Consider the following 13,208-nt stretch of genomic DNA (forward strand, 5'->3'; position numbering starts at 1 on the left):
TAGCTTAATAGCAAACAATAACAATAACCTACACAGACACACAGTTTGAAAGATCTTATATGAACATCTTCACATTCTAAAAGGAAACAAAGTAGTGCAGATGAGGGGGTTTTCAGTGTTTGCCAAAATTTTGTTATGCTTTTTTGGGGGAAATTAAAGTATTCAGGAAAGAAACCTATTTCTTTCCATCCAGATTTCATTTAAACTATAGTTAAAAACGAACACTATTTCAAAAGTGACAAATAAAAATCAATTCATTCCTATACAGTTCATTCTTACTTAACTACCTGAAACTTTTTTTTTTTTAATAAATTTTATTATATTTCAAAAAAGACTGAAAAAAGAAAAAAGAAAAAAGAAAACAAAGAAAGGACAAACTACAAAAAACATGAACAAAATACAAACACTACAAAATCAAAAAATACAACAACAACAAAAATAAATTCTAAACATCCTTATACTTATTTAATCTTACTTAATGAGCTTCCTCCCATCTTCTATGCTGCATTCATTGTGATTCTAATTTTAGCAACTTTATAACAATTTAATATCATCATTCATAACTAATCTATACCTTATTTATATCATCTTATTTCTAGCTTTAACAACTTATATCATTCCAAAACATCTTAACAATTCTAACAATTATATCCTACTTCTCCTAATATACTTTATGCTATCGCCTATAATTCAACTGATTTCCAATTCAAATCACTATAACTACCTGAAACTTTTGAAATACCATATATAAGAATGTTTTGTTATCAATTAAACTCAGTAAAGATTGAAAACAAACAAACACACACACACTATGATTTAATGCAAATGCACAACATTCTGGTACATAATACTGAGAAGTGTTCTGGCTCTGCTTCTCCCCAGCTCTGCACATTTTGCTTCTGCTCCACTAGGAAACAAGTCAGATTCTGTCTTGTTGCGACATCTAAACCCGGGCTCATGGCTTAACCTTGAGTGGCTGACTATCCCACTCTTCCATGGGGCTATTCCTGCCCCACAAATTGCAGAGGGATATTTGGCAGCTTTGGGGGGGATGTCCAAAAACTATTCCATTTGCATTGGGTGGGGCTATACAATTATTTAAGCTGAGATGGAACAGGAACCTTCATTGCCACCCCAGCCACTCTGGGCAGCTCCCACCAATATATATATATACACACATACATACATACATATATATAGATATACCAGGTGTTATTATTTATTAAATATTTAGTTGTAGCCCCACCGTTTCCCCTGATGGTTGATGTTTTATTGTGGTATATATACCCTGTTTCTCCTAAAATAAGACATAGCCATATATATAGATATACCGTGTTTCTCCTAAAATAAGACACCGTCTTATATTTTTTTTTGCTCAAAAAAACACAGTATGGCTTATTTTCAGGGGATGTCTTATTTTAATCGTGTCACATTGGTACGCTGCATAGCCACGCCTCTCCAGGCTGTTTTAATGGGAGGTGCTGCGTCACTATGGCTTATTTTCGGGGTATGGCTTATTTTTGGGGAACGGCTTATATTTTGCAAATGCATAGAAATCCTGCTATGGCTTATTTTATGGCTATGTCTTATTTTAGGAGAAACAGGGTATATATACCACAATAAAACATCAACCCTAAAAAACTTCCCTGAACAGGGCTGCCTTCAGATGTCTTCTAAAAGTCAAATAGCTGTTCATCTGTTTGACGTCTGACGGGAGGAGTGGGCGCCACTGCCGAGAAGGCCCGCTGCCTGGTTCCCTGTAACCTTACAGAGCCAGTGTAGTGTAGTGGTTTAAGAGCGGTAGACTTGTAATCTGGTGAACTGGGTTCGCGTCTCCGCTCCTCCACATGCAGCTGCTGGGTGACCTTGGGCTAGTCACACTTCTCTGAAGTCTCTCAGCCTCACTCACCTCACAGAGTATTTGTTGTGGGGGAGGAAGGGAAAGGAGAACGTTAGCCGCTTTGAGACTCCTTCAGGTAGTGATAAAGCGGAGTATCAAATCCAAACTCTTATTCTTCTCACTTCTCGCAGTGAGGGAACTGCCAGAAGGTCCTTGGCGCTGGACCTCAGTGTCTGGGCTGAACGATGGGGGTGGAGACGCTCCTTCAGGTATACTGGGCCGAGGCTGTTTAGGGCTTTAAAGGTCAGCACCAACACTTTGATTTTTTTTTTTTTTATAAGAATTTATTGACCTTTTTCTTATAACAACATATACCCACACCCACACCACAATTAAACAAATACAAAACAAATACATTGATAAAACAAATACAAACAGTGTCAAGTTTTCTTGTTGCATCTTTTCTTTAAAAAGAAAATTTCTATTTCCATATCTTGACCATTGACTTCCCCTGCCCTTTCTCCTTCGAGTTCATATCCTTAATCTATTTTATAACCATTTCTCCTGAAATTCAAATTCAATTATATAGTTACACCCAATTATATATTCAACATTTAACTAACAATGCATCATCGTAATAATATCTCATCATAATTCTTCTTCCATTGAAATCTTCACCAATCATTTATATCATATCTATCTCTTCTATCCTTTAAACTGCTGCTAATAACATAGTAACTCAAAATATCTCCTTTCATATTCAAACAAAAAATAAAACAGAAAGATTGTTGACAGTATTCACCCTCCGATTTCAAAATTCCATGACAGGCTACTTCAAATTTTACTTAGTGTTTCACCCCACACCCCCTCTGTCCATTATTCTTCTCCTGGTGGCATCAACACTGAATTTCCCTGTGGCTTCCCTCTCCAAGCGTCCACAGATCCAGGCACAGTCCAAAACTCTCCTTGCCACGAGCTCCAGGATGTCCATCTCGTCGTCTCTCAGCTTCTCCGGTTCTTTGTAGCATTCCTTTTCTTCTTGTAAAAACCATAATTCTCTGTCCCTGGCCCCCGAGCTCACACCTCGGGGACTGGATATAACAAATCTTACCGTCGCCTTGGGACTGCCACCCCCAAAAGGCGAGTTTCTTCTCCGAAGTAGCTCACTCATTTCTCTCCATCTTCCCAGACATCCTCTCAGCTCTTTGGCAAGACTTTCTTCCAAAGTGTTAAAAGTTTTAATAGCCTCCTCTGTGGGCAATTGGTTCTCTTTCAGACCCCCACACAAGACTTTGACTTTCCTGTACAGCAGTTCCACCTTCAAAGCAGTGAGCCTCTGTTCGTCCGTTAGTCCAGAGTTCAGTACCAGTTCAAGGACGAAGCCCAGCATACTGGTAGAGGGGGAGGAAGTGGGTATCAAATTTCTACTCCTGCCTCTCTGTTCATCGCCATTTTCCTAAACTGGAGCGCAGATACCGCAACTTTAAATGGAGATATTTTCCGCTAATTTACTTCCCAAGAAAAAAGTTTGCCAGTCTCATGTATCAATTTTAAGCACATTGTAGCAGTCCTGTAGCAGCAGTTGCTCAAATTGGTTAGCTTTTTTAACTCGAAGGGAAGAAGGCAGGCTGCCTTTCTCCTTCCCCCCGGATCGTTCCAAAAGCTCGATTTCTGATCAAATTAGTTACTCACGACCACCGGGTTCCTTTGGCTCCATTCTTCAAAGGTAGAACTAAGACGCTCACCGCGGGCTTTGTCGCCGCAAGCACCAACACTTTGAATTGTGCTCAGAAACATACTAGGATCCAAGGTAGAATGCAATAGGACTGGTGTTATATGATCCCAGTCACCAGTCTAGCTTCCGCATTCTGGATTGGTTGTAGTTTCTGAGTCACCTTCAAAGGTAGCCTCAAGTAGAGCACATTGCAGTAGTCCAAGCAGGAGATAACCGGAGCATGTACCACTCTGGCGAGGCAGTGCACAGGCAAACCTATGGATGTATTTCTTTCAAATGAATGAAAATGCCTTTGCTTATCACAGCTCAGCGTATACACCAAAGCTCACAAGGCTTGTGCGCTGAGGCACTTGATTCTCCTTGGTACTTGAATTCAGCATTGGGGCTGAATGCCAACCATTGCATTGTTCCAGTTGGGGTCTGATGGATTATTGATGGAAATTGTTTTATTTCCCCAGCCAAAAGATTTGACAGAAGCCATGCTGATCCTGGCGAAGCTCCATTATGTCGAGGGCTCTTACAGGGATGCTCTCAGCATGTATGCAAGAGCTGGCCTTGATGACATCGTGGCGGAGAAGAAGCCTTTGTACATGCTGCGGCTGCTGACGGAAGCTTTTGTAATCAAAGGTAATGGGTTGCCCACTTCCGCTGGAACTATTTGGTGACGGCGATGATTTTGCGTGTCGGGGTTACAAGAAAGCATGAGATCTGAAAAGGTCAAAGGCAACTGCTGCTGCTGATACCTTACCAGTCCAGGCTGGCACCATCCCCTGCCTCTTGCGGGCAGGATACTTCTTTTTCATGAAGCCTAAAATGACGTTAGCTTTTTTTGCTGCATTACCCCACGGTTGGCTCTTTGCCTTAGCCTCTCACTTTTCTCAGTAGCGCATAGCCAGTTATCTGAAGCACATGGCTCTTCTTCCCTCTGCGTAACACTTTGCATTTGTCCTTGCTGCTTTTTCAGGCTTCAGGGTGAGTGTGTGGAGGAAAATATATCTCTTGGTGCCTGCTAACCCTATTTCATTTGGTGGGAGTTGGGTGTCGCAGGAATGCCGGAACAACCATCGCGTTATTTTTCTGGAGAAACTTTGTAAAAACTCTCTTGCGAGCTCCATCTTCTGTTTGCCATCAGTGCTTTACTTTATATCCGTGTTGCTGGAATAGTTGCTATCTATCTCTCTATCGATCTACCTTTCCTATTCTCCTCCTTTTCAGCATGCCTTCCAGCTTGTTAGGTGGATGGGAGCTGTGGGATGACCAGATGCCTCCGACTGGTATGTAAAGCTTAAAATTCAACTCCACATGTACCATTGGAATGAGCCTTGCAGTGAGTGCACCGGTGGTCAGTTTGTTGTGCGCATGTTGATCTCTCTGCACGCTTGATGTGTCTTGATAGTTTCTCTGCTTTGTTGGCTTCTGCGCATATCTAACAGAAGGGGTTAACCTTGCTGGATGATGACATCTGGAAAGGACACCTTTGTGAGTGAGGCCACACCCACAGCAGACGTTTCAAGCCCCATGATGCCACTTTAAACAGTCATAGCCTTCTGCAAAGAATTTTGGGAACCATAGTTTTTTAAGGGTGCTGAGAGTTGTCAGGAGACCCATATTCCCCTCAGAGAGCTACAGTTCCCAGAGTAGTTTTTTCTGGGGGTACGCAGGGGTAGGCATACCCCTAAACATTTTGTTAATCTAAGTTTGGCCTCATTGAGGGGCAGAATTTCAATATGAGTAGGAAAATGAGAGCACCCCTAAACATTATTTTTTTAGGGAAAAAAGCACTGGGTTTAACTATCAGTACTTTTCCCTACCACAATATTTCTTGCACCATGGGTTCCCCATTGAGCTCAGGCTTGTATGAGACAGCCCTTTGGTAGAAGTTGAAGGCCCTCAGGTTGGAAGAAGTTCCCCACCTCTGCTGCATCTCCTTAAGGGCCAACACATTTATTATGGCATAAACTTTTAGTGGAGCAGAGTATCCTGAAGGCTCAGTTATTGCAATGCACTTTATGTGGGGCTACCCTCCTGCCTGGTTCAGAAGCTCCACTTGGTGCAAAACACATATAACTCCAGTGCTCAAAAGTCTGCTCTGGCTGCCCATACGCTATCAGACCAGGTTCAAAGTTCTTGCATTCGTTTAGAAGGCCCTTAACAATTTGGGTCCAGGATACCTCAAGGACCACCTAATCCCTTATATCCCTGACTGATCAAGGATGTTTTTGCAGGAGTCACTGTCAGTGGCCCTTCAGGGCTCAGGTACATAGTTTGCATCCACCAGGAGCCATGCATTCAGTGTTGTGGGCCTAATTTTATGGAAGCTCCCTCCCAGCTGAGGTCAGACAGGTCTCCTCCCTGCTGAACTTCAGGCACCTGTTGAAGACTTATTCCAGCAAGCATTTAATCGATGTTTTGATTTTATAACTGATTATTTTTGAGGTTATATCCTTGTGAACCACTCTTGTAGTTACGGTAAGCGGGTTATAAATTGTTTAAACAGAGTCTGTTGGGGATTGAGCCCCTAAGAGCACAATTGTGTTTCCCGCTGAGCAGACAGGCATGCTTAAGACTGCCAGTCATTGGCCTAACATTTTCTCTTAAGACCAGGTCAGTCGGTGTAATCTAGGATGGACAGACGTTGACCCATGGTAGCAAAGTTATTTCTTAAATTTATGTAGCGCCTTTCATCTGAGTATCGAAGGGCGGTTTGCGGTATACGCAGGGACTGGAGTTATTGGGCTATTTTTGTTGTTGCCTGACCTGAGTAGACCTTGTAACATCCCTGGAGGAGCTGCTGCATCCTGACCAGAACAACAAGCAAGCAGTGTGGGGAAAGAATAACTGATCTCTAGGGAGGGACACAGGTGTTAGTTGTTGTTGTGGTGGAAGGCTCAGTTCCTTAAAACAGCCTCGGTTTCAAAAATGGCCCAAGCTGCAAGTGTCACCCAAGGCCTAAATATCACACCCTCCAACATTTCTCCAGTGAAAATAGGGACATCCTATTCCATACCCTCCAACGTTTCTCCAATGAAAATAGGGATGTCCTAAAGGAAAGTGTGACATTTCGGGATCAAATCAGAAACCGGGATGGTTTCTGTAAATCCAGGACTGTCCCTGGAAAATAGAGACACTTGGAGGGTCGGAAATATGTGCAGCTGCTTAGAGAGAGGAAGGGTCTCACTTTTATTCCCAGCGGCATCCTAAGAATGTGTGTTTCTGAGAGGCGCTTGATTTTCATGCCTCTTTATGCTCATGCATGTTTGTGCCTATGTGGGAGGACGAAAGAAAATGCATATGGAGCTGCATGTGGAAGACGGCAAAGCTGTGCATATATATATATTTCTGCAGTCCTGCGGCCAGTTTAATTGGCGATGTGGTCCCTTCACCTCCCCTTTGGCCCAATGCGAGGCAGAACGCTCTGTCTCCAGGGATGAGGATCTTGTAGCCTTCCAGGTGTTATTATTTATTATATATTTAGTTGTAGCCCCACTGTTTCCCCTGATGGGACTAAAGGCGGCTTACAGATGAAAACAAGAATGGCCCCAAACCTAGAAAAGTCAAATCATTAAAATACAATTTTAAAAAAGGTAAAAGGTAAAGGACCTCCTGACAGTTAAGTCCAGTCACGAACGACTCTGCGGTTGCGGCACTCATCTTGCTTTGAAGGAGCCGGCGTTTGTCTGCAGACAGTTTTTCCGGGTCATGTGGCCAGCATGACTAAGCCGCTTCTGGTTCAATGGAACACCGAAACCAGAGCAGCGCACGGAAACGCCGTTTACCTTCCCGCCGGAGCGGTACCTATTTATCTACTTGCACTTTATTGGCGTGCTTTCAAACTGCTAGGTGGGCAGGAGCAGGGACCGAGCAACGGGAGCTCACCCTGTCACGGGGATTCGAACCGCCAACCTCCTGATCGGCAAGCCCAAGAGGCTCAGTGGTTTAGACCACAGCGCCACCTGCATCCCCTAAATTAAACATGGATAGAATTAAAACCATACAGATTTTAAATCTGTTTAAAGCAGGTGTTGGACTCCCAACTCCCATCAGGTCCACCAGCATGTCCAATGGTCATGGATGATGGGAGTTATAGTCCAGCAACATTTGGAGGACCACAGCTTCGCCCACCTCCGTTCTGTCTCTTCTTCTTCTCCTTCTCCTCCTTCTCCTCCTCCTCCTGTAGCCACACAGAAGTGAGGCAAAGGGAGCATCTCTTTGGCTCTTTCGTCTTATAAATGATTTGTCGTGGGCTGCATGCATGCATGCGGACGTTCGCCTGTTCTTTATTTGTGTGTGTTGCCTCATGTGATGCTTTGCTCTTTGCGTGGCGGAGAGAGCACCCTTTTCAGGAACAGGGAGAATAAAGGGAAGGGCTTTTCCCGTTCCCAACACCTCCTCTGTACATTCTGTGCAGTTTCCGAGTAGGCAGGGCAGAGGACGAAATCCTATGTGTGGTGCAGAGGTGTGAGTGGTTGAAAGAGGCAAGAACGAGGGGCGGGCGCTGCCTTGTTTTGAATCTGACCATTGGCCCACTTTGCTCAGTAAGGTCTGCTCCAGTTCCTACCATCACCTGCCTGAATGGCCAATGCTCAGGGATGTATTTTTTTTATTTTATTTAACAAACTTTATATACCACTAAGCTGTAAAAACAACCACCACCTCAAAGTGGTAAATAATAATAATAATAATAATAATAATAATAATAATAATAATAATGAAATGATCAGTAAAATACTGTTAAAGCAGGTATTTAAATATTCAACATTGATCAAAATAAACAATAAGCTAAAATCAGATGAAAACACATGTAGCCTGTTTCAGTGTATCTGAAGAAGTGTGCATGCACACAAAAGCTCATACCAAGAACAAACTTAGTTGGTCTCTAAGGTGCTACTGTAAGGATTTTTTTTTATTTTTTATTTTGTTTTGACTGTGGCAGACCAACACAGCTACCTACCTGTAACATGTAGCCTGGATAGGCTTGCTAGAAGATATTTTTTTAAAGAAAAAAAGTAAGTTTTATTAAAGATTTTCTTGGGTTACAAAAGTACGTGCATTGTCTCTATTTTCAGGTTAAAGAGTCTTTTCTACAGATCAGTTACATTTGACGTGAGACATTAATGTTATATACAGTATATGGTTGGGGGAGAAGAGAGGTGCAGAAAGACTCCAGCAAATAAACATGCTTGAGGTCAATAGGCAGGGAGTTCCAAAGTGTAGCTGCTGACACACTAAAAGATTGATTTATTTTTTTGAGGGTGGGACTGCGAAATAAGTATTCTGTGGCATCTGGAACAGTCCAACCTCTGCAGATCAAGGTGTCCCAAGTGGGTATATACTGGGTAAGGCGATTCTTAGAATATAGAGTCATTTGCCCAGTGACAAACACCTAGGGAGTTAGAGCGGAAATACGCGAGCTATAGTTTCAGAAATGGCGGCCAGTGGTGGCGATGAGGATAAACAAGGCCTTGTGAAGGTGCAAGAGTGGGTCGTACGGGAAGTTGCAAGGTGTGCATGCAAGTGGATGGAGTGAAGGTGACACGAGGTGATACATTAAGTGACAACTCAAACCTGCTCATGGGCAATTACCATCTTGGCTTTAATAAGAACTTGCTGTTGCTCTCCTTACAGGCTTGGCGCTGGAGCGCTCGCCCAATTCCATCGCTTCCCGGGCCCGCCTCTCCGAACGTGAGGAAGAAGTCATGGTCTGCTTTGAAAGGGCCTGTGTGATGGCTCAGGTGTTTCTGCAGGAACTCGAGAAGGTAAACGGAAGCCTCCTTCAAAGGCCCTTTTGGCACTTCCTGAATGTTAGGAGATGGGAAGCCTCCAAGGCTCCCTCATATCCCTACGGTATGTCTCCTAGAGAGGACAACCCTCCCTTTGAATGAGTGTTTGAAGGGCCATTTGCTTTAAAATCAAAGAATTATAATATGGAAGAACAGTTGGACTTTTAAGTTTTCCCTCGATATTTGTTGTTGTTGTTTAGTCGTTTAGTCGTATCTGACGCTTCGTGACTCCATGGACCAGAGCACGCCAGGCACTCCTGTCTTCCACTGCCTCCCGCAGTTTGGCTAGACTCATGTTGGTAGCTTCGAGAACACTGTCCAACCATCTCGTCCTCTGTCGCCCCCTTCTCCTTGTGCCCTCAATCTTTCCCAACATCAGGGTCTTTTCCAGGGAGTCTTCTCTTCTCATGAGGTGGCCAAAGTACTGGAGCCTCAGCTTCAGGATCTGTCCTTCCAGTGAGCACTCAGGGCTGATTTCCTTCAGAATGGAAAGGTTTGATCTTCTTGCAGTCCATGGGACTCTCAGGAGTCTCCTCCAGCACCATAATTTAAAAACATCAATTCTTTGGCAATCAGCCTTCTTTATGGTCCAGCTCTCACCTCAATATTTAGCAGGACCTGAACAGCAGCCTGAGACACAGAAGCCCCCTCAACTCCTGTATCGTGAGAGGTGTAGCATTTCTGTTTCAATTGTAGTACAGTGGTACCTTGGTTCCCGAACTCAATGTGTTCTGGAAGTCCGTTCGACTTCCAAAATGTTCACAGACCAAGGCGCGGCTTCTGGTTGGCTGATTGGCCCCGGAAATGATGCCAACAGCCGAAACAGATATTTGGCTCCCAAAAAACATTCGCAAATCGGAACACTTACTTCTGGATTTGTGACGTTCGGGAGCTGATTTATTCAGGAGCCAAGCTGTTTGGGAACCAAGGTACCACTGTACAGTGGAATCCCAGGTTGCGCACGCCCCAGGTTGCGGACATTAGAGTTAAGAATGCCCGCAACCCAAAAGCGTTTCTGGAGCACGCATGACCCCTGTGCGACCCCCAGATGCGCAGAACGCTTTTGCGCACTTCGCGCATGTGCAGAAGCACTCAAATTGCACTACTTCCGGGTTTTTGGGGTTTTGGGGGGGCCTTCGTGTTACACACACCCATGTTACGTAGCGGGATCCGGAACAGATCGCGTGCATAACACGGGGTACCACTGTAATGATTTCTAATTTTCCATCTACTGTATACCTATGTGCTGTATTTCCACTTATAGTTATTTCTAAATGTGAGTTATTTAGAAATTATAGTTATTTCCATATTTGTACCTACACTTGCAGGTGAAGATCTGCCTATGCAAAATTTACGTAAATTGGTATTTTCTTTTTTTCCGGTTATACATTTCCTGTGTGTGCAATGAATTATTTACATTTAAATACCTTCTTGTTTTAAATATATTTGTTCATTGTAAAATATCTATTTTAATGTATTTTAGCAATTTCTATGTGCATGTGTGGCATTATATAGAGTACATACTAGTTAGATGCTTCCCTCCTATGAGTCATAGAGATGTTACATGGCTAACAAGCCCACCAGCTGTGTACGTTGAGCCTGCAAAGTTATTGGCAATCCTCCTGTTTTAGACAGGCACCAAAAATTGGAGTTCTCGAGCCCCTAGAGAAACATCTTTTGTGGGTCTGCTGTTTAGCTTGACGGGTCCCAAGCTCTGCAGCAAATTGCCAGAAGTATACGGAGGTTTTCAGAGAAACGCAGGCATCTTGCCTGTGAAAACAGTGCAAAAATAGCCGAGCGAAACAACACAGATAATTTAGTGCAATTTTCAGTTTGTCTCTGCTTCCCAAACGTTAGCCAATTTCTCTGTCCTTTCGGGAGGAAAAATAAAGACACAGTTTTAGCCAAATGGCGGCCCCTGCTCACCTGCAACAATGACGCCTCTTCCCCCCCCCCTCAGAGCTTCGGCAACACGAATCCGAGAGGCATAAAGGGCACTCAAGCGCCGGCGTTGGACTTTGAGCTGCCTTACTTCATGGAAGCGGCCCTGCAGAGCGCTTACGTGGCCCATTTGAAAAGAGGGTAGGTGGCTGCAGGTTCTCGTGCCATTTCGAATGACTGATGCTGAGCGTGGTTTCATGTAACAGGCTTCTGATGCTGTCCTAGGCAAATCCCAGACAGAAAAAGGAGACAGGGCCGCTTAACCAGTGCATCACATTGCTGCGAAATGGAAGGGGTGTTCAAAAGAATCCCCTTGGACAGTCCTGTAATGGAAGGAGGGTTTTGCCTCCCTCGCTGCCACAACTGCCAGGCAGGTTAGGCCAGCCATGCAAGAGACTCTCAGGTAGACTGCAACTCCAGTTCGCTTATATTTCTTCTGAACCCAAGCAGAAATAAGACCATACATAGGCAAACTGGGCCCTACAGGTGTTTTGGGAATACAACTCCCATCACTCCTGACCAATGGTCCTGTTAGCTAGGGATGATGGGAGTTGTAGTCCCAAAACATCTGGAGGGCCCAGTTTGCCTATGCCTGCGTAAGACTATTCAGAGAGCAGATTGTATCCCATTCCCTTGACCCTTGCTGGAGCTCAAGAGCCTGCTTATCCATTAAGCCTGGGCTCTGTTAAATTCCCTTTCAGACAGACAGAAAGACACACACCAACAGCCATTTTTAAGGGATTAACCAGAAATAAAATGCAAGAGGACAAGGACTGCACCCCCTGGCCACACCGGTGCAGCTGTTAGTTTATTTATTATTAGTTTATTGCATTTATATCCCAGATTTCCTTCCATAAAATATATACACACGTAATTTCATTTGTATGTTGCCTTTTCTGCATGTTGTTTAGGGAAGTTTTAAATGTTTGATGTTTTATTGTGTGTTTTCTATTCTGCTTTTGAGCCGCCCAGAGTGGCTGGGGAAACCCAGCCAGATGGGCGGGGTATAAATAATAAAATTATTTATTTATTTATATTTATACAGTATTTATATTTATATTTATAGCTATATCACCATCATCATCATCTCAGTTAAAACCACACTCAAGGCAGCTCACAACATGGAAAAAATACGTAATTTGCAAACATAACAAAAGTAATCATAAAAAATCACAAAGTACACAACCAAATTGAAGCAATTTCCATATAAATCATAAGAACGATACAAAAAAATCATAAAAATGAGGCAAAATATGAAAATCAGTAGCAGCAACAACCCCGGCATAACAAACCCCTCTAAACAATACTTCAGTCCAAGAGTCTGTTCCATAGCTGTCAACTTTTCCCTTTTTTAAAGGGAAATTCCCTTATTACGAATAGGATTCCTCACAAGAAAAGGGAAAAGTTGACAGCTATGGTCTGTTCAGCAGCTTCAACTTTTGCAGCTGGAGTCAGTCCAGGCCCCGCCCTCCCAGGCCAGGTGGGAAAAGGCTTGCAAGCAGGGAGAAGCTCTTCTAAGACTCACAGCCAAGATGGTCTCAGAAGCTCAAGCTGCCATGCATGACTCTCCCTCTGCCCGGTTCACCCCACAACAAACAACAAACAAACCTACTGTGGGGTAGGTTAGACCAAGATGCATTGACGGACCCCAAACCACCCAGACATGACGTAGTGGGGAATTGAACCTTCCATTTCCTAGGTCCTGATCTGACACCCTAACCAATGAGCCTCTTAGGTTTGCTGATCAGAAGGTAAGTGGTTTGAATCCCCATGATGGGGTGAGCTCCTGTTGCTCTGTCCCAGCTCCTGCCAACTTAACAGTTCGAAAGCATGCCACTGCAAGTAGATAAATAGGTACCGCTGCGGTGGGAAGGTAAACGGCGTTTCCATGCGCTCCGGCACTCGTCACAGT

The 13,208-nt window shown here is 43.8% G+C and overlaps 1 protein-coding gene across 1 annotated transcript in view; it reads left to right on the forward strand.

The window, feature by feature from the left end:
• Window positions 1–13,208, forward strand: part of TTC7A (tetratricopeptide repeat domain 7A) — a 162,065-nt gene that overhangs the window by 10,582 nt on the left and 138,275 nt on the right. The window contains exons 3-5 of the mRNA XM_033144919.1: window positions 4,034–4,202; window positions 9,201–9,331; window positions 11,316–11,437. Coding sequence (XP_033000810.1) covers window positions 4,034–4,202; window positions 9,201–9,331; window positions 11,316–11,437 — 422 coding nt within the window. The remainder of the gene's footprint in view (window positions 1–4,033; window positions 4,203–9,200; window positions 9,332–11,315; window positions 11,438–13,208) is intronic.

This window comes from Lacerta agilis, chromosome 3 (assembly GCF_009819535.1).
Source record: "Lacerta agilis isolate rLacAgi1 chromosome 3, rLacAgi1.pri, whole genome shotgun sequence".
Taxonomy (NCBI): Eukaryota; Metazoa; Chordata; class Lepidosauria; order Squamata; family Lacertidae; genus Lacerta; species Lacerta agilis.